This window comes from Martes martes (assembly GCF_963455335.1).
Source record: "Martes martes genome assembly, chromosome: 7".
Taxonomy (NCBI): domain Eukaryota; kingdom Metazoa; phylum Chordata; class Mammalia; order Carnivora; family Mustelidae; genus Martes; species Martes martes.
This window is the reverse complement of record NC_137894.1, coordinates 114,400,067-114,422,069: the sequence shown is the minus strand read 5'-3', so window position 1 is coordinate 114,422,069 and position 22,003 is coordinate 114,400,067. Positions and strand designations below refer to the sequence as shown.

General features: G+C 38.6%; 1 protein-coding gene across 1 annotated transcript in view; it reads left to right on the top strand.

Annotated features, from left to right (window-relative positions):
• Positions 1–3,965: 3,965 nt before the first annotated feature.
• The window catches only part of LOC308345869 (synaptojanin-2-binding protein), a 38,339-nt gene continuing 20,301 nt past the window's right edge, over positions 3,966–22,003 (top strand). Inside the window, exon 1 of the mRNA XM_080808424.1 lies at positions 3,966–4,151. Coding sequence (XP_080664550.1) covers positions 4,088–4,151 — 64 coding nt within the window. The 5' untranslated portion in view covers positions 3,966–4,087. The remainder of the gene's footprint in view (positions 4,152–22,003) is intronic.

The following is a 22,003-nucleotide window of genomic DNA, read 5'->3' as shown; positions in this document are numbered from 1 at the left end:
AGGTACCACTGTGAGGGTGATCCTTAGGGGGTCTATGGAGCCCTCTTCCTACCTTCCCTTGGCCTCTTCCTACCTTCCCTTGGCCTCACTCCATTCTCCCTCTCCCTTGACTTGGTGCTCACGTGCACCTCACCAGGATTTGTTACTACAATATTATTGGCTATATTCCCTATGCTGTACATTACAACCCCATGACTTATTTTATAACTGGAATTTTGTACCTCTTTATACCCTTCATCTATTTTGCCCACCCCCAATCCCTCCCACTCTCTTAACCAACAGTTTTTTTCCCTTCATTTTGAGTCTTTTAAAAAAGTTTTATTGTGTTATGTTAGTCACCATATAATATCTCACCAGTTTTTCATGTAGAGTTCCAAGATTCCTTGTTTACATATAACACCCAGTGCTCCATGCAATTCTCTTGTGTTTTTTTTTCATTCATTTGTTGCATATTCCCTCATTGATGATTTGCTTTTCCCACTTCTATTTCCTCTCTTCTCTCTTGATATTCCAATCTCACTTATTTATACTTTACTTTTTTCACTTACCATATTCTGCTTTTTATTACGATCATGTTATCCACTCATTCAATCAACATGTTGAAGAGGCTTGGAAATGAGGGTGGTATGAATCTGAGTTTGAAGATGAGAATTTTTTTTTTTTTTTTAGATTTGAGAGAGAGAGAGAGAGAGAGAGAGCGCATGCCAGAGCACATGAGGCAGGGCAGAGGGAGAAAGAATCTCAAGCAGAATCTCAAGCAGATTCCCTGATGAGCACAGAGCCTGGCCCAGGGCTCAATCCCAGGACCCATGAGATCATGACCTGAGCCAAAACCAAGAGTCAGATGCCCAACTGACTGAGCAACCCATGAGGCCCTGAAGGTGAGAAGTAATTTTTAAAATGTCATCTCATTTAATCCTTTCAACATTTTAAAGGTCTATTATCATGCCCTTTTTCAGATGGGGAATCACATTTAGGAAATGTTAGGTTACCCGCTCAAAGCCAGACAACTAAGAAGATGGGACCAAAACTTGAGAACGGGTCTTCTGACATCATCTCCAGTGTTCTTGCCATTATTCCTTATTAACATCTTGCAGGATTAGCAAGCAAGAAGTCTTCCTGCTGAATCTCAATCTCTCTCTCTCTCTCTCTTTTAAACATGGTACGTTCTGGTTTGATTATTTAATCTGAAATTTTTAAATTTTTATTAATTTTTTAAAATTTCTTTTCTGTGCTCCAGAATTCATTGTTTATGCACCATACCCAGTGCTCCATGCAATACATGCCCTCCATAATACCCACCAACAGGCTCACCCAGCCTCCCACTTCCCTCCCCTCCAAAACCCTCAGTTAGTTTCTCAGAGTCCACAGTCTCTCATGGTTTGTCTTCCCCTCCAATTTCCCCCAACTCCCTTCTCCTCTCCATCTTCCCATGTCCTCCATGTTATTCCTTATGCTCCACAAATAAGTGAAACCATATGATAATTGCCTCTCTCTGCTTGACTTATTTCACTCAGCATAATCTCTTCCATTCCTGTCCATGTTGATGCAAAAGTTGGGTATTCATCCTTTCTGATGGAGGCATAATACTCCATTGTATATATGGGCCATATCCTTCTTTATCCATTTGTCCATTGAAACGCATCTTGGTTCTTTCCACAGTTTGGTGACTGTGGCCATTGCTGCTATGAACATTGGGGTACAGATGGCCCTTCTTTTCACTACATCTGTATCTTTGGAGTAAATACCCAGTAGCTCAATTGCAGGATCATAGGGTAGCTCTATTTTTAATTTCTTAATGAATCTCCACACTGTTTTCCAAAGTGGCTGCACCAACTTGCATTCCTACCAACAGTGTAAGAAGGTTCCCCTTTCTCTACATCCTCTCCAACACATGTTGTTTACTGTCTTGTTAATTTTGGCCATTCTAACTGGTGTAAGATGGTATCTCAGTATGGTTTTGATTTGAATCTCCCTGATGGCTAAAGATGACGAACATTTTTTCATGTGTCTGTTAGCTATTTGCATGTCTTCTTTGGAGAAGTGTCTGTTCATGTCTTCTGCTCATTTTTTGACGTGATTATCTGTTTTGTGTGTGTTGAGTTTGAGGGTTTCTTTACAGATCTTGGATATCAGCCCTTCATCTGTACTGTCATTTGCGAATATCTTCTCCCATTCCATGGGTTGCCTCTTTCTTTTGTTGACTGTTTCCTTTGCTGTGCAGAAGCTTTTGATCTTGGTGAAGTCCCAAAAGTTCATTTTCGCTTTTGTTTCCTTTGCCTTTGGAGACATATTTCGAAAGAAGTTGCTGTGGCTGATGTCAAAGAGGTTACTGCCTACGTTATCCTCCAGGATTCTGATGGATTCCTGCCTCACATTGAGATATTTTATCCATTTCAAGTTTGTGTATGGTGTAAGAGAATGGTCGAGTTTCATTCTTCTACACATAGCTGTCCAATTTTCCCAGCGCCGTTTATTGAAGAGACTTTTTTCCACTGTATATTTTTTCCTGCTTTTAATCTGAATTTGAATGCTTTAATTGGAGCTGCACTTTTCAACCCTCTAAGGTGCCCCACCAATACCTGTGGTCTAATTCCAGGTTGTTTCCGCCTTTTAAGTCCCCCTCCTGCACTTTAAGGCTTTTGAGTTTTTGATCCAAAATCATTCCTTAGAGCTCTGTTTTGGAATTCTACTTCAAAAGTCAGGAAGGCTGATGAAGTCACAACTAGTGCATCCACTTGTCTTACTGTAATAAATAAATAAAAACCTTGGATTTTCCAGAGGAAGAAACCTTTACCCCTCTAGTTTTTCTTAGTGAGTTTTCTTGAGCAAATTTGTAATTATAAATCCTTCCTTTGTTTTTTAAATTAAAAAAAATGTATTGACTGTGGTGGGGGGTGGGTGGGGGGGTAGGGGTGTAGGGTGGAGTGGCCGGGTGCGGGCTCAGTCCTTAAGCCTCCGCCTTCAGCTCAGGTCACGGGATAGAGCCCCACATCCGGCTCCCTGCCTGCTTCTCCCTCTCCCACTGGCCCTGTCTGTGTTCCCCCTCTCGCTGTGTCTCTCCCTGTCAAATAAATAAAATCTTTTTTTTTTAAAAAATGTATTTACTTATTCGAGAGAGCAAGGGAGCAAAAGCGCAAGCGGGGAGGTGGGGTGGGGTGGGGCGCCTGGTGCATGGGGAGAGAAACAAGCAGTCCCCCCCACCCCGCCCCGCTCACTCCCCCAACCCCCACCTCCCCGCCCCCCTGAGGTCTGAGCTTGAGGCAGGTTTCATCCCAGGACCCTAAAACCACGACCTGCCCTGACATCAAGTCAGAGGCCTAACTTACTGAGCTATCCAGGCACCCCTCCTCTGTATCTTTCATTTGCACATAACATTTTTTCAAAAGCCAAAAAGCTTTTTGTCAGGTACAACCCGATTTGAAAGGAAAATAGGGCTCCCATTTCCCCTCATTGTAGGAGTTAGCCTAGGCGCCTTGCTCCAAGCTTTAAGTATCCTGATTGTCACAGTTTTATTTTTCCTTCGGATCGTGGCAATTACCTAACACGGGTGGCCATTACAGGGGTGAGATACCGAAGAATGTATACAGCAAACGGTGTCAAGTTCTCTCACACGAGAACATGCATGGGATGGATTGTCTGTCTGGCTCTGTAAAAAGGGTGAGATTTCGTTCTCCGCAGTCGCATTAGCGGGCTGCCTGCGACGCCCCTGCTAATCTGAATAACAGAATTTACTCCCCCCCTCCCCCACAAGATGTCAGGAGATTTTGTTTAATTTCTCCTCGCCAATATCAATTTATTTGTGTCTCCAACCTTGACAACCCCCACTCCCAACAGTAAAGTAGGAGGATGGTAACCGACTCGTCTCTCAGCCCGTAGTTCGTGGCGCGGGCGGGGCAAGGGAAGCCGGGAGAACCACGACTCCCAGTATGCCTTGCACTCCCGGCGCTCCCGACTTCCTCTTCCGGTCGCCTGGCTCCTGAAACCGAAAGCGCTTTGCTGCTTCGGGCGCCGCGCGGAGATTGGTTCACCTTCACCTGCGCGAGCCCAGGCAGACCCAGGTGGGAAGCCAGAAGAGCCGTGAGACATGAACGGGAGACTGGATTATTTGGTCACTGAGGAGGAAATCAGTCTTACCAGAGGACCCTCGGGTATGTGCGGCACAGGTCGTCTCCGGGTGCAGGGTGCTTGAGGTGATGGCAGAGCAGAAAACTCTCCTGCTGAGCCCGATTCCTTCGGCCTTGGAGCCGGCGGGCCCCAGCTTAGAGGTTCCCCCACAACGCTCTGAGCACGTAGAAGGCTGTCTGGGCATCCATCGTTAGCCCGACCCGGGTCTGAGGAACCCACCTCATTTTTCAGTCGGCTTATCACCTGTATTCTCGTCAGGAAGGTTTTCTTTCGCGTGCTGATAGTGCTAGAAAGTTCTGCCCCAGAGCCTGCTTTTTTAAACACCACACCCCTCCTTCCCGTTGCCTGCTTAATCCCTGTTCCTGTGAGAGAGACTGTTCGGTAAAAACAGGAGCGTAAACGGTGTTGACTGTAAATGCATAGCCGTTTTCTTGATGCTGGAATCATCCCTCCCGCCTTTTTTCCGTTTTGGGGAAATTCATTTAGAATGTCAACTGGAATGCTAAAACGGAAAGAAACCTTAGAGATTTGCTACACCACTTTTCAGACCTGGTTGTGCCTCAAAATGACCCAGGGTTTCTCGGTTTTTCTTTAAAAAATGTTAATTCCAAATAAAATCTTCTTCTTCTTCTTCTTCTTCTTCTTTTTTTTTTTTTTAAAGTTCATTCCTAGGTCCCATCTCTAGGAATTTGGATTCAGTGCAGATTTTTGTTTTTCTTTTTTGTTTGTTTTTAAACAAGCACATCTTGTGATTCCGATACCGCTAAATCCTCACTTAGCCTTCAGTCATCTTTCCCCTAGAACCCCCCTGTTTCCGCCAACGCTTTCTCTGGAATGGGCTCTTAACGCTGTTCAAGGTCAGCCGGCCTTGGTTTTTGCCGCCTCCCCTTTACAGCTGTTTAGTATGTGGATTAAGAGCTTTAGCCTTGGGATTATGTAGATCCATCTGGTATCTAACCTCTTACTAGAACTTTGGCACTGATTGTCTGACTAACTTTATATATAAACTAAGCCTTAGTTTCTCATCTGTAAAATGTGCATGATAGTAGACTATACTTCAAAACGTTCAGAACGTTGCCTGACACCTGGAAAGCTCTGTGTGTTTGCTACTATTGTTATTCTTGATAGAGGAATAGATAGATGAGCACAGTAAATCCTACTAAATAACTGTTTTTCCAAGAGTCTTCAATAAGTTATCAAGTACTCAGAGCTCTAGTTCTGAAATGTTTCTGTAAATCTCCCGCTCCTTTCCACGACCCGGCTCGAATCTCTACTACCTAAGACAGCCCATCGTCTTTTCTCACGTGGAATTTTGCAATATCTTGACCACCACTTTCAGACAATTCTTCATAAAATATAGCTTTCAGAGTCTTCCGTACTTTGTGTTTTTTTTCTAGTTATATCAGACTGGAAGTCAGCTTTACTTAGAGAAAAGTAACTCATTCTAACCTGAATGATTTAGTGTCATACTTCATAGGAGCTCCTAAACGTTTTTTGAATGCTCATTCAGTATGCCCGGTTCTTTTAGATTCATTTTTCCTACTTTATGTAAATTTCTCCTTCTCTCACTCTTAATATTTATTGACTTTTGAGGCCAGTATGAAAAAGTATTGATAACCCAGAAATCTGCTTTTCTGTTCTTATCCATTGGTACTTGTTCCTAGGGCCAGTTAAAACTATGCTAGCTCCTTTTCTGATTGTCCTACAAGTTTTTAAAGTTGTTCTGCTCTCATTTTGTCTCTTTCGCCTATAGCATAGGCATCCCTCATTATTATATTAGCTGCCTTGATGTGATTTGGAATTTGATTCTTGTCTGTTAAGAATTTGACGTAGTTTGACGTGGTTCTTTTGCTGTGGCATCCGCAATATTTCCAGGATCTCCTGGCTGTAGCAGAGCAGAACTCTGATACTATTTTGTGTGTTTAAGTCACTGAATATTTTTTTAAAGTTCAATGTAATATCACATTTTTTGGTGTTTGCATAGCAGGATTGACAAATGTTCAGCTCACCATTTGCTTAAATTTTCTGATCCTGTTGATCTTGCAGACCAAAAGTTCCTGGTGTTGACATTTTTCTAAATCATTGGAGTTAGGACAAACTTCAAGGTACTAATTAAGAATAATTATATCTAGCTAATATATTTCCCCCCAAAGTACTTTAGTTTCTATAGTATATATGCATTTCTTCACAATGAATATTTATTCATCAGGTGACTCCATTAATTTTCCTAAGTATGTTCATGTCTTACGCATATAAATTGATAAACTTAAGAGTTTAGGAGAATAGAGCCACAAATTTAGGATTGAACTGGAATAAAAACAGGCATTTGACGTTTGGTTGTTTCAGTTAACAAGAGAATGTTTCAAGTTTCTGTTTTTCGCCTCTCAGAACTAGTTACCTGGTATGTTGTACGTCTAAGAAGTCTCATAATCTGATTCAGCTTTTCTTCGCTGTGTCATCATGAAGACACACAGGGAAGAAGTCATTTATCCCAGTAACTTTGATAGGCTCATAGAGATCTTTTGCTCTGCAGAAGAAATATGAAAAGCCTCTAGTTCTAAATATGCATTTCTCTTTGTATGCAACATTGTCACTCTTTTTGTACAACTTCCTGTGCAGAGACCTGAAAGTTAAATCAGCTAACAGCAAAAAATGTATATTCTCTTGCATTTTTGTGCCAGTGTTCTGTCAAGGGCAAGAGTTTTGGGATATTTTCAGTGTTTGGGCCCATTTTGCATGGTAAATGAACTTACTCTGTCTGATCATGCTTACTGCAAGGGAATGAATGAAATCTTGGGGAAGTTATGACAAAGAAGTGAGTATCTGAGGAGGCAGAAAGAAGCTTGGCATGTAGCTTGGCATCTCACTTGTTCCTTCCTCCTCACCTGTTTAAGGCGACACTTAGGCTGGATGACTTTGGAGGTGTCTTCCACTTCCAAGAGTTGATGATTTTGGGGGGGGGGCATTCCACATGTTATCTTACGATTCCTGCCATTTTGGACTGACAGTGGGTGATCTGAAGAATTGTCAGAGGCAGTGGTCAGAATTTTAAATGGCTTCAAAGACTTGAAGAGTTCAACTTTTATTCTTTATGGGATACTATTGATTTTTTTTTCTTTCTGTGGGAGCTCAGCTTGGTTACAGTCTCTAAGCCTCCCACATTGTCCTTTATTAAATTAAGAGTTCTTAATTTTGAAAAGACCCAGTTACTCAAAGAAGTATCGCAAGAATCTAATCTAGCTCACCCGCTCCACCCCCTACCCCCAACCCCACTGTCATAGATAGAGATTGGCCATAAAGACAGCCTTGTGACCCACTGGGTGTTAACATTAGGATTCCTTGTTCAGGGCTGAGGCCTCAGTGGGTTTCAGCAGATTGCTCCTGATATATTATCTTTAAAGAAGGAAGAGAATCTCTATTTTTCTACTTTTTTTTGCAGAGGATATTGCTTTGGTATGGTGTTTTAATAATGAATAATTAGTGGGGTATTATATTTCGGATACTATGCTAGTTACTTTATATATTAACTCATTTAATCTTCACAGCAACCATGAGTGCTAAGTGATTTATCCACTTTATTAGATGAGGAAATATCTCTCAGAGAGGTTAGGGATTTGTCCAAGTTCTAAAACCAGTGAGTTCAACCTAGATCTGTTGATTCTACTATTCCATATGTTGCCTTCCAATATAGTAGCCATGTCTAAGGAGTTGATTCCCAGCCTTTCTCCTAGCCTTTATTTGATTATATCATGCCTTAAGTATTTGAGACATCTTAGACAACTTACACAGTCTACAGTGGAAAGTTTTTATAGTTTGCTATTGGTAGAGCTGAGGGCATTTCAAGGGAGAACCTAAAAACAGGAAACCTCATTAAGTCCAAGCATTTAAGTCTCTACAGATTGGTCATGCACTTTGCATTTGACCTTGAGACTGTTGTTAAGTTTTCTGAACTGTTCATTCATGTACCAAATAGACCTGAGACTAAGGTGCTATGTCTTTGCCCTATTTTCTCTTGCTTGCATGAAGTCTTACCCTTATGGAATTTACATACCAATGGAGACATTACATTTATGCCTGAAAAGTGAAATCTCAGTGCAAAGGATTAAGAACTATGATGAGCCTGTATGTTGTCATAGGGCAAGGGAAGTGTGGCGCGGAGTGTGTTAATCTCACCTTGTTTCACAGGACAAGTTCAAAGAATGGAGCCATTGATAAGGGCCAAACCCATCAATTTCAAGAAGGTAGAATTTATGTTGGACTTACAGTCTGTAGGTGAGTGCCAGGCACAGGGAAGGGTATGGCCTGTGTAGTGATAGAAAAGAGAAAATTAGTAAAGCATATTTTGAGGTCGGTGAGTACACCAGCCTGGGTAGAAAGGAGGGTTCATTTAGGAGAGTTAAGGGAGATGAGGTTGCTAAGGTTGTTAGACAAGTTCTTAATGCTAGTGTGGAAACTTAACCTTTCTCTAAGGTTCCATCTTGATTCCTTTCCCTTCCTGTTCATTGATTAAGACTGAATTCAAAAACCTTCTCCAGGAAGCCTTGTATAGGCGAGCTGCCTCCTTGTTACGAATATCATATACCATTTATTGAATGCTTGTCATGTATTGCTAAACTAAGCACTTTGTCTCTTGTACTCCTGACAAGGAACAGTTGAAATGGTTTTTAGACTATTGTACAAATGAGAAAACCTTGACTCTTATGTCACACATTTCTTTAAGAGGTAGTGTTAAGAATCAGATTCAAGTCTGTGTGACTTAAAAACCCAGGCTGTGAACCATCATACAAAGTTTTTGTTCTCTTGAGGCTCCAGCTGGACCCTGTACATATCTCTTAGTGTTTATTTCTGTATTTGCTTCCTTACTTGTGTCTCCTCCCTCTATGAGCTCTTCTGATTCAAAAGATACATATCCTTCGTCTTTTGTTTTCCTAATGTCTTGCTGGGTATGACACAAAGTGGTGGGTAGGTGTTCATGAAATGACTAGGAAGACATAAATGTCGGGAAAAATAGAATAGAAATATTGATAAAAGAACCAGTAACGTGGTCTAATTCAACTTTCAGAAAGTCAAACAGGGTTCTCAACTAACTTAAAGAATGAATTTAAACATAATGTGCTATGCATAAGAAAGAATGAATTTGAACATAATGTGTTATAATGGATAAGAAACTAAGATTAAGAAACAAGGAGCTAGAATAGCTAGAAAATCACATAAAGTAAAAAGAGTGCATTATACAGGTCTTTAAGATTGCCTCAAGGATCATTTTTGTTAATATTTTTTCAAGATAATCAAAAATAACTGTGAAGTAAAACATCTAGGAATTACTTTGAAGAAGTAGAAAGGCAAGCTGATAGATGCTGAGCTATAGAAACATCTTCTAAAGCCATATGACTAGGCAGAAAAGTCATCAATGACTATTTGAATAAGTACAAAATTATTGAGGAAAAAGATCTAAGATGATCTTTTCTTATTTAGGAACAAACTATTGGTTTCAGGAGAGTCAGAAATAAAGGGAAGCTTAAAAACATTCATTTGGTGTTTACTGTGTGCCTACACTATGATTAGGAATCGTAGATACTAAAATAAAGAATAAAAGATCCTTATTTTTAAGAATTTTGCAGTTCAGTAGGAGAATAATTATTAATTATGATAGGCATATGGCAGGTACCTTCAAGAGGTAGAATAACCATAATAACTATGGACCTTCATAAGGTATGTTTGGTTCCTTGTAGGTCAGACAAGAGACTCAAGACCATATTAAGTGTCTTTAGGAAATGTTTCAGAAACAAATTAGATAATACTCTCCCCTTGTACAAAACTATGGTGTATCCATGCCTACTACAATGTGCAGATTACCGTATTTTGGGTAAGAAGCAGTAGAGTAAGAGAAAGTTGAAAAGATGGCAGTGGGGGAGGGTTCAGATTATAATATGAGGTGAAAATGAAGAGATTGAAACTTTTGAAAGAAAGGCAACAAATGGAGACATGATCCAGTAGAGACCTAGCATGGATGTTCAGTGTTTGAACAAAGGCTTATCCTGAAATGAGAGATTAAAGATAACACAGAAGAAGTTGAGGAGCTGTCAGTTATGAAGAGGAGGCTGTAAAGCAGTCAGAATGTTTTTGGCGGTTCACTGGGAGACAGGGTGAACCGAAATTGAAAGTGTGCGGTGAATTGTGAGCCGGGAGAACAGGCTTATAAAGGTAAATGCCAGAAGGTCACATAACTTGTTTTGAAAGAATTATAATGGTGCTGGCAGAGTTTAAACTGATTATCTGATGCAGGATTGGCTATTTAATTAACAGGTGTTACATTAGCTCTCTTTTGTCCGTTGTCCAAAGTAGAAGGATGTGCCCAGTTGGCAAAAGTCAAAAAAGTAATGATGTTCTGAGAATTGAAATAGGAGAGGTACGTAAGGCCCACTTCCTCAAAGTCCTTTGCACTCTATTTTGAGTGACTCTTAGTTAGCAATCCTTCCTTCATTTTGAAACTTCTTTTACAGAGCAATAAATAGAGGCCCAGGTATACCTCCTCAGTACTGTCTGAACCATCTTTGGGAGGCCATATTCTTTGTTGCCCCTGTCGATGGAGCACTGTGATAGGAAGGGACTGGCCATGGGGGTAACATGTTTTTGGATTGTGGCACCATCTTTTTGTTCCTGCAGTGTTAAAGATTTTCCCTCTTTCTCTGTTTGTCAATGCATATTTACTTGTTAATGTCTTTTCGAAGAGGTAGCAAAAAGCAAGTGATGTATTTTATCTTTGCACCAGAGGATTTCTGCAGAGCATAATTTTTTTTAATTGTGTTACGTTAGTCACCATAAAATACATCATTAGGTTTTGATGCCAGTGTTCCAAGATTCATTGTTCATGTACAGCACCCAGTGCTCCATGCAACGCATGCTTTTCTTAATACTCACCACCAGGCTGGTTTTGAATGACAAGATGCCTAGTCGTTTCATCTCGAGTCACTCGTTTGAATCAGTCATTCATCTTTCAATCCACATATATTTATTTTTTGCTAGATACTGTGGCTACAGAAGAGAATTGAATTTTAACATAATTGCAGTGAGCAGCAGAGCATAGTGTTGAAGAGCCAAAATGCTGAGTTCCTAGCCATGAGACCTTAGGCGAGTTACCACATTTCTAAATGCCTCATCTTCCTTAGATGTTTCCTTAGAGTATTAATCAAACCTACTCATAGACTTGTGAGACTTAAATGAATTTGTTTGTTTTACAAATATTTTTATATTGTAGACTCTGTGCCAGGCACTGTACTGAGCATTTTACCAAAAGATAATTCCATTCACTCCAAGTGCTGAAGTGGTGCCTGCCATTACCGCTGCTGTGTGGCATATAGACTCCAGCGGGAGAAGAGTAGTCGTCCCGGAAAGGCAGGGTCCCCTGTGTCATAGGAATTTTAAGGTCATTGGCCTTTCCCTTCAATATTTTTCTTCTTTTTCTTTTGTGCTGCCTTTTTTTTGGATTATGAAAAAGCTTGCTAGAGTCTCACAGAGAATTTTTAAACCTTGCTAGATTTCCTCAGAGCCGGAAATGTTAGTTGTTTCTGGCCTGGGTGTTCTTTCCAACGGCATTAATGGTCACTTCACACCAACTGAGGTCTGTGTATTGACGAGGTACTATGTGGGCACAAGAGATAGAAAAAGGCACAAAAGCTGGTTACCTGTGCACGGGTGTTTATAGCAGCTTTTCATAATTGAAACTAATTACTGCAGTAGGGTAAAGAGATAATTAGACAAGTAATTACCATAAAGTATGTTTCTAGGCAAAGGGAAGAGGACAAAGTCATGGAGATAAGGAACAGCTGTTGTGTGTAGAAGGCTGAAAAACAGAGTAGTAGTACTTACTAAAATTTTTTTAAAAATTTAATTCCAGTACAGTTAAAATACAGTATAATATTAGTTTCAGGTGTACAGTATAGTGATTCAGCAATTCCATACAGCACCCAGTGCTCATCAGGGCAAATGTACTCCTTAATCCCCATCACGTATTTCACACCCCCCTACCTCCTCTCTGATAACCATCAGTTTGTTCTCTAAAGAGTATGTTTCTTGGTTTGCCTCTCTTTTTTTCCCCATTGGTTATTTGTTTTGCTTCTTAAATTGCACATCTGAGTGAAATCATTTGGTATTTGTCTTTGGCTTATTTCACATTGCATGATACTCTCTAGCTATATCCATGTTGTTGCAGATGGCAAGATGTTACTTTTTCTTGTGGCTGAGTAGTATTCCATTGTATGTACATGCCACTTCTTTATCCATTCATCAGCCAGTGGATACTTAGGCTGTTTCCTTAGTTTGACTGTTGTAAATAATGCTGCTCTAAACTAGGGATGCAAATATCTCTTTGAATTAGTGTTTTTGTGTTTTGGGGTAAATACCCAGTAGTGTGCTTACTGGATTATACGGTAGTTCTATTTTTAACTTTTTTTTTTTTAAGTAGTCTCCACACCCAGTGTGATACCCATCTCAGGGCTTCAACTCATGACCCTGAGATAAAGACATGAGCCTAGCTGAGATAAAGAGTCAGATGCTCAACTAACTGAGCTGCTCAGGCGCCCCTGTTTTTAACTTTTTGAGGGACCTCCGTACTGTTTTCCACAGTGGCTGCACCACTTTGTATTCCCACCAACAGGCAAATATTAATTTTTGAAATTAAGACTTTATTTATTTAGAGCACTTGGTTTCACAGCAAAATTGAGGAAGGTATAGAGATTACCTCTATGCCCCCCATTCCCACATATACATATCCATCAACAGTGACAGTTCTATTTCTTTCTAATCTTTGTCTTTTATTTCTTACCATACTGACTAGGACCTCCAGCACAATGCTAAAATACTAGTGGAAAGAGTGGACATCCTTTCCTTGCATTTAGTTTTAGGGATGTTAGTTGTTTGTAGCTGCTTTTAATCAGATTTAACATTCCCTTATATTTTTAGTTTGCTGAGAATACTTACCATGAAAAAGTGTTGACTTTTGCCACCTGCTGTTTATGCATTTACTGAGATAATCATATGATTTTTCCTTTACTAACTGCTGAATTTGTTCATTTGATTGACCAGTGTTAAAACCATCTTAACATTCCTTAGGTAAAGCCCACATTCATCCTTTCTGTATATTGCTGGGTTCAGTTGGTTAATATTTTCTTGGGGATTTTTGAGTCTATACAGAGGAATATTTTTCTGTAATTTTGTTCTAATCTTTATTTCATGTTTTGGTACCACGATGATCTTTTTCATAATAAATGGATTAAGAAACATTTTGTGAAATTATGAACATACTGTGGATTTTTTTTGCATACGGAAATTATTTCTTCCTTAAATGTTTGCTACAGTACACCAGTGTAATAGTCTAGGCCTTAAGTTATGGGAAAAAAATTTTTTAATATGAATTCAGTATCTTTAATACACTTGGAGATTTCTTTTTAAAGATTTTATTTATTTGACAGAGTGAGAGAGATCACAAGTAGGCAGAGAGGCAGGCAGAGGGAGAGGGAGAAGCAGGCTTCCTGCTGAGCCGAGAGCAGGATGCAGGGCTTGATCCCAGAACCCTGAGGCCATGACCTGAGCCAGTGGAGAGGCTTAACCCACTGAGCCACCCACGCACCCCTACACTTGGAAATATTTTGAATAGATATGGGGATAGTCAGACATTCTATTTCTTCTTGAGTCAGTTTTGATAAGTTGTGGGGGGTTTTTTTTGAAAGAAATTTCCCGTTTTACTGACAATCACCATAATTATTCATAATATTTCCTTATCTTTTTAATATCTTTAGGATATATAGTGATAATCCATTTGTATCCCTGAAATTGTTAATTATAAAGTACATTTTCTGGATTAGTCTTGTTAGCAGTTCATCAACCTTATTAATTCTTTCAAAGAGCCATCTTTTTGGCTTTGTTAAAATTTTTTCACTTTTATTTTCTTCTTTTACTTCCTTTAGGTTTAATTTAGTCTTCTTTTTCTAGCTTTTTAGAATAGAAATTGAAATCATTGATTTTATACCTATTTATTTCTTCTGTGAACATGTAAAACTGTAAATTTCCCTCTAAATGTTGCTTTGGCTGCATCCCACAATTTTTACTATATTGTGATTTCATTTTCATTATCATTCAAATATAGTGTTTTCTGGTTTCTTTTACAGTTTCATCTTTTACTCATTGGTTATTTGTTTTCCAAACATTGAGGAAAATTTTTTTAATATCTTTTTTTACGGACTGGGACTGAATGTTTGTGGTACCCCCCCCCCCAACTTCATATGTTGAAGCCTTAACCCTCAGTGTGAACAGTATTTGGAGATTTGGAGATAAGACCTTTCCAGAAGTAATTAAAGTTAAATGAACTTAAGGGTGGGGCTCTGATCCTGTAGAATTAGTGTCCTTGTCAAGACCCAAAGAACTCTTTGTCTCTTTCTATGTCTCTCTCTCTCTTTCTCTGCACATGCACAAAGAAGCACACAGTGAGGGGCACCTGAGTGGCTCGGTGGGTTGGGCCTCTGCCTTTGGCTTAGGTCATGGTCTCAGGGTGCTGGGATCGAGCCCTGCATTGGACTCTGCTTAGCGGGGAGCCTGCTTCCCCCCCACCCCCACCTGCCTTACTTGTGATCTCTCTCTCTGTTAAATATATAAATATATAAATAAAATAAATAAAATCTTAAAAAAAAAGCAGCGGCAGCACATATATATAAATATATATGTATATATATACATATACACACACACGTGTGTGTGTGTGTGTGTGTGTGTGTATATATATATATATATTTAGATGGTAGCTACCTACAAGTCAAAAGAGGAGGCCTCAGCATGAAATTTTCCTTGCTGGTACTTTGATTTTGGACTTCCCAGGCCTCCAAAACAGAAATTTCAACTTTGTAGTCTGTGATACTTTGTTATGGCAGCCCAAGAAAACTAAAACAGTTATTTTTGCTGATTTCTAATTTTAATGTCTTATCTTTTGAAATTTAGCAACACAGACTTACAGAGTAGTCTGTGGTCAATCTTTGTGAACATTACCTGTGCATTAGAAAGGAATGTTTTTCCATAGTTGTTGAGTGTGTTGTTCTGTAAAGACAAATTAGGTCAAGTTGGTTCTTAGTGTTGCTCAAGTATTCTGTATTTTTACTGATTTTTCTGTTTACTTGTTCTATCAGTTACTGCAAGGAAAGTGTTAAAATCTACAACTGTCATATTTTATTTGCCTTTTTTTCATTTCAGTTTTTGCTTCATAAATATTTAAGTTCTGCTCTTGGGTATGTTCATATTTAGTATTTTAATGTCATCTTGGTGAATTGACTCCTTTTTCATTAGGAAGTGTGCTTTTTTATCCTCCGTAATATTCCTTGTTCTGAAGTCTACTTTTTATGATATTAAAAGGGCCAATCCAGTTGGTCAGTGTATCTTTGTCCATCCTTTTAATTTTAACTTGTGTTTACCCATGTATTTATGATATTTGGTGCTTTTATTCCTTTATATAGATCCAGGTTCTGTTCAGTGTTATTTCTCTTTTGCCTGAAGGATTTCCTTTAACATTTATCATAATTTAGATCTGCATGTGACAACTTCTCACAATTTTTGTTTTTCTGAAAATATAGTTACTTTGCCATTCTTTTTGAATGCTATATTCACTGGATATAAAATTCTAAGTTGACTTTTATTTTTCTTTTAGCATTTTAAAGATGATGTTTCATTGACTTAGGGCATGTATAGTTTCTGAGGAAAAGACTTGTCATTCTCATCTTTGCGCCTTACTACATAAGTGTCCTTTTTCCTGTGACTACTTATAAGATTTTCTTTATATCTGTCTTTGAGGAATGTGGTTATGATGTACTTTGCTTTTTTTTTTCTTTTGTGTTTATTCTGATTGGAGTTTGTTGAGCTTAGATCTGTTTATGTAGATTTTTCACAAATTTGAGCCAGTTGTTTCTTTTTTTTTAATTTTTAAAAATTTATTAGAGCAGAACAGAGTTAGCAAGAGAGAACACAAGTTGTGGGAGGGGCAGAGGGAGAGGGAGAAGCAGGCTCCCGGCTGAGCAGGGAGCCTGATGTAGGGCTCAGTCCCAGGACCCTGGGATCATGACCTGAGCTGAAGGCCGACACTTAACTGACTGAGGCACCTGGGCACCCCAAGCCAGTTGTTTCTTTGAATATTTTTTGTTTCCCTTTTTCCTCTTCTTCTGGAACTCCAGTTACATATTGCTATTATCCTCCATGTTACTGTGGTTTCTCTTCTAAGTCTTCAGGTTCATTTATCTTTTCTCCTGTGGTATCAGATCTGCTGTTAATCACATCTGGTATATTTTTACTTTCAGACGTTGTAATTTTCAAACCTGTGAGTTTCATTTTTTAAAAAAATCTTCCATATTCATATATACATCAGTGGAACAAAATAGAGAGTCCAGAAATACACCCATGCATGTATAGTCAATTATTAATGATGAGGGGGCTAAGAATATACAGTAGGGAAAGGATAGTCTCTTTAAAAATGGTATTAGGAGAACTGGACAGAATCCAAAAGACAGGCAAACATGAAGAAGAATGAAACTGAACCACTGTCTTATACCATACACAAAAATCAACTCAAAATGGATTAAAGGCTTGAAAAAAAAATGTTCTGTTTTGTCATTAGGTTTGACTTTATTTCCACATAGTTCTAATAGCCTTTTAAACATCTTGTCTGCCCATTTCATCATTTATTATTTCTGGCTGTTTCTAATGACTGATTTTTCTCTTGATTATGGTTCATTTTTCTTGTGTTTTAGCATGCTAATTTTTAATTAGATTCTGGATGTTGCAAATATTACATTGTTGCATGTCTGCATTTTGTTTTATTACATTAACATTGTTAATGTTACAATGTTTACCTTTGTTTTAGCAGGCAGTTAAGTAACTGAGTAACTTATAGATGGGTTTGACCTCCTGAAAGCCTGTTTGTAACCGTTTCTAGGTTCTAAAGTAGCATTTACTTCACATATAGTTCAGCTCTACAAATGAGGGATGCTCTAAGTGAGTGTCCACAGAATTTTCAAATGAATCACTGAGGATTTCCATTCTGGCTGGTCAGAACTTGAAAGTCTTCTTGCATTTTGTGAACTCTGATAACAATTCAGTGTACAACTTCCTAGTGTTTGTTTTTCCAGCTTTGTGGTGTTTGACTCAACATATGCATGGGCCAGTACTTGGTAAAGACTCATGCAGATGCCTGAATCTCTCTTTTTTTTTTTTTTTTTTTTCTGCCTGCCTTCCTCCTTTCTTTCTAGAACGTTGCTCTGCAACTTCCAGCATCCTCACCCCTCTCCAAACTCTAATCCCCATTTCATCAAGCTGGTAGTTTCTGCTTGGATCCAGCTCCGTGTGGTTTTGATCAGAAATTGCCTCCACATGGAATATTAGGGTGATCATTAAGCTACACCGTTTTAATTCAGTATAACATATATTAAGAGGAATATATGCCATGACAAAATGAAATCTGTTCTATGAATGCAAAGAAGATTCAGTGAAAGAAAATCATTCAGAGTAATACAACTTGATAATAGAATGAGGGAAAAAACCAATGTGATCATCTCAGCAGATACAGAAAAAACATTTAGGGATATTCAACACCTTTCCATGTTAAAAACAAAGGAATAAGAGGAAATTTCCTCAACATGATAAAGGCCATATATGAAGAATCCACAGCTAACATCATACTCGCTTATGTAAGCATGAAAGCTAAGACCAGGAATAAGACAAGGATGCCTGCTTTCACCACTTGTGTTCAACATGGTATTAAAAGTTCTAACCAGGGCACCTGGGTGGCTCAGTTGGTTAAGCATCTAACCTCAGCTCAGGTCATGATCCCAGGGTCCTGGGAATGAGTCCCACAGTGGGCTACCTGCTCTGTGGGGAGTCTCCTTTTCCATTTGCCTCTGCCCCTCCCCCCCATGTGCTGTCTCTCCATCTTTCTCAAATAAAATCTTTAAAAAAATAAATAAAGTTCTAGCCAGAAAGATTGATTAGGCAAGGAATAGAAAGAAAAGGTATACAAATTGAAGAGGAAGAAGTAAAATTATCTCTATTCACAGATGCATGATTTTACTTGTAGTAAACTCTAAAGGTTCTGCAAACAAACAACAAAACCTGTTAGAATTTATAACAAATTCAGTGAAGTTGCAGGATACAAACTCAACACACAAGTTGAGTTTAGTTTCTCCACGTTAACAATGAACAATCTGAAAAGGAAAGTAAATAAATAATTCCATTTATGGTAGCATCAAAAACAATAAAATACTTGTAAATAAGTTTAAGGAGGCAATAACTTGTACATTGAAAACTACAAAATTTGACAGAAATTAAATACATGAGTAAGTGGAAATATATTCCACATTCATGGATTGAAAGATTTAGTATTGTTAAGATGACAGACAGTACTGTCCAAAGCATTCTGCAGACTCAGTGCAATATTTGTCAAAATCTAATTGGCCTTTTTGCAGAAAGAAAACCACATTCTGTAATTCATATGAAATCTCAGTGGACCTCCCTAATAGCCAGTGCAATCTTGAAAAGAAAGAGAAAGAACAAAGTTGGGGGACTCACAACTTCCTGATTTCAAAGCTTGCTACAAAGCTAGTGTTCCAAATAGTGTGGTAGGACAGATGTATAGAGGACAGAAGTATAAGGACAGATGTATAGAGCAATGGGATAGAAAAAGGGGCCCCAAAATAAGGCCTTTCCTTTATGGTGAAATGATTTTTGAAAGGGTGCCAAGACCATTTGTTTCATGGAAGGACAGTTTTCAACAAATGATGTTGGGAAAACTGAATCTCCAAATGCAAAACACAGAAGTTGGATTCTTGCCCTAAATATCACATACAAAAGTTAACTAAAACTGCATCAAACACCTAAATGTAAGAGCTAACAGTATATGTCCATTGATTGATGAATGGATAAAGAAGATACAGTATAAGTATACAATGGAATATTATTCAGCTGTAAAAAAGAATGAAATCTTGCCATTTGCAATGACATGAATGGAGCTAGAGAGTATTATGCTAAGTGAAATAAAAATGACAAATTATGATTTCACTCGTATGTGGAATTTAAGAAATAAAACAAATGAGCCAAGGGGAAAAAAAAAAAAGAGTGAGGCCCAAACCAAGAAACAGGCTCTTAACCTCAGAGACAAACTGATAGTTACCAGAGGGGAGGGGGTAAGGGGATGGATTAAATTGGTGGGGATTAAGAAGTGCACTTGTTATGAGCATTGGGTGTTGTATAGAAGTGTTGAATAATTAAGTTCTACTCCTGAAACTAATATTACACTGTATGTTAACTAACTGTAACTTAAATAAAAACTTAAAATTAATTAATAAACAGGGTATCTGCCCCCAACAAAGATCTAACACTATAAAACTCTTAGAAGAAAAGATAGGGGAAATACTTACATTTGGGGGCTTGATGATTTTTTGGATATGACATCAAATGCACAGACAACAAAAGAAACAAATAAATTGGGTTTTACCAAATTTAAATTAAAAATTAAATTTTAATTAAAAATCAAAAATTTTGTGCATCTAAAGACACTAAAGAGAATTAAAGATAACACACAGAATGAGAGAAGATATTCACAAGTCATGTGTCTGATAATGGATTAATATTCAGAATATATAAAGAACCCTTACAACTCAGCAACAAAAACAACAACAAAAACCAGTTCAGAATATGCAAGGGACTTGAAGGACATTTCTCCAGAGAAGATATGCAAATGGCCTATGAACTCAAGAAAAGATATTCAATATCACCAGTCTTAGGAAAGTGCAAATGAAAACCACAATGACATATCACATCCCCTTCCACTTCATATCCACTAGAATGACTCTTCTCCAAAAAACAAGTGAAAATAAATAGTATAGGCAAGAATAAAGAGAAATTGGAACCTTGGGCGTTGCTTGTTGGAATGTAAAATGATGCAGCTATTGTGGGAAACAGTTGAGCAGTTCCTCAAGTTGTCAGAAAAATTGCTATGTGATCCAGCAATTCAGTTCCCAGATAATTGCCCAAAAGAATGGAAAGCAGGGACAGCTACTTGTATACCAATGTTCTTAGCATTATTCACAGTAGCCAAAATGTTGAAACAACCAAATATCCACGGACAGGTGACTGGATACACAGTATGTGGTGTGGAAATACAATGGAATATTTTTCAGCTTGTAAAAGGAGTGAAATTCTGATACATGTTACAACATGGGTGAACCTGGAAGATAACGTAGCAATTCTGATACATGTTACAACATGGGTGAACCTGGAAGATAACTATGTTACGTGAAAAAAAGCGCGTCACAAAAGAACGAATATTGTATGATTCCACTATATGAGATGTATAGAATAGGCAGACTCCTAGAGATATAAAGTATGATAGAGGTTACTGGGGTGAAATAGAGGGGGGAGTTACTGTTTAATGGGTACAGAATTTATGTTTGGGATGATGAGAAAGGTGAAGATGTGGATAGTGGTGATGGTTGCACAACATGGTGCATGTGCTTAATGTCACTGAATTTTACATTTAAAAATGGCTAAAAAGATAGGGGCGCCTGGGTGGCTCAGTGGGTTAAAGCCTCTGCCTTCTGCTCAGGTCATGATCACAGGGTCCTGGGATGGAGCCCCGCATCACGCTCTCTGCTCAGCAGGGAACCTGCTTCCTTCTCTCTCTCTGCCTGCCTCTCTGCCTACTTGTGATCTCTGTCTGCCAAATAAATAAATAAATAAAATCTTTTTTTTAATTTTTTATTTATTTATTTTTTAAAGATTTTATTTATTTATTTGACAGAGAGAGAGGCAGAGAGCACAAGCAGGCAGAGAGGCAGACAGAGGCAGAGAGAGAAGCAGGCTCCCCACTGAGCAAGGAGCCTGATGTGGGGCTCGATACCAGGACCCTGAGATCATGACCTGAGCCGACGGCAGCGGCTTAACCCACTGAGCCACCCAGGCGCCCCTAAAATCTTTTTTTAAAAAAAGATTTTATTTATTTATTTATTTGTCGGGGGGGCGGGAGCGGAGAACAACACAAGCAGGCAGAGCAGCAGGCAGAGGCAGAGAGAGAAGCAGGCTCCCTGCTGAGCAAAGAGCCGGATGTGGGACTTGATCCCAGGACCCTGGGATCATGACCTGAGCTGAAGGCAGCAGCCTAACCAACTGAGCCACCCAGGCGTCCCAGTAAATAAAATCTTAAAAAAAAAAATGGCTAAAAAGATAAATTTTATGTTACATATATTTTACTGCTAAACAAACAAATAGTGAGTTTGATTGACATCTAGGGAAAATTTGTGAGATTACCTTGGGCTAAAAAAACCCTGTAGGTTGATGGGGGCAAATAGGGTATTTGTCAGTCTGGTTTTTATAATTCAGCAAGTGGCTACCATCATTGGTGTTAACGGACTGTTTCATTTTAATTATGTCCAGAATTATTAGTTCTAGAATAATATGTAATATGGTTAAACATTGTTTTTTACTTTTACTTTGTAACTTTTAGATTCTATAGATAAGAATCTAAAATAAACGAAGGGTTTTTCCTTCTCTTGCCAAAAGTAAACAATACGGACCCTGACTAAGGTGACAGAACCCCAGAAGGACGAGTTCCTCCTCTGTAATATATTACTTTCGTTAACTGTTCTACAACCATTATTCCAACACAGGCAGGTTGACCCTCAAGATAGGCAGCCTTATTTTTTTTTCATTTTTAATTTTTTGGCAGCCTTACTTATTAGCAGACTTTTTTCCCTAAAGCAGTTGTTTCTGTTTACTACAAAGATAACAGTATGGCAAAATGGTTTAGAACTCACACTGTGTAATCACTGTCTTTGCTTTGTGAAGAGCTGTG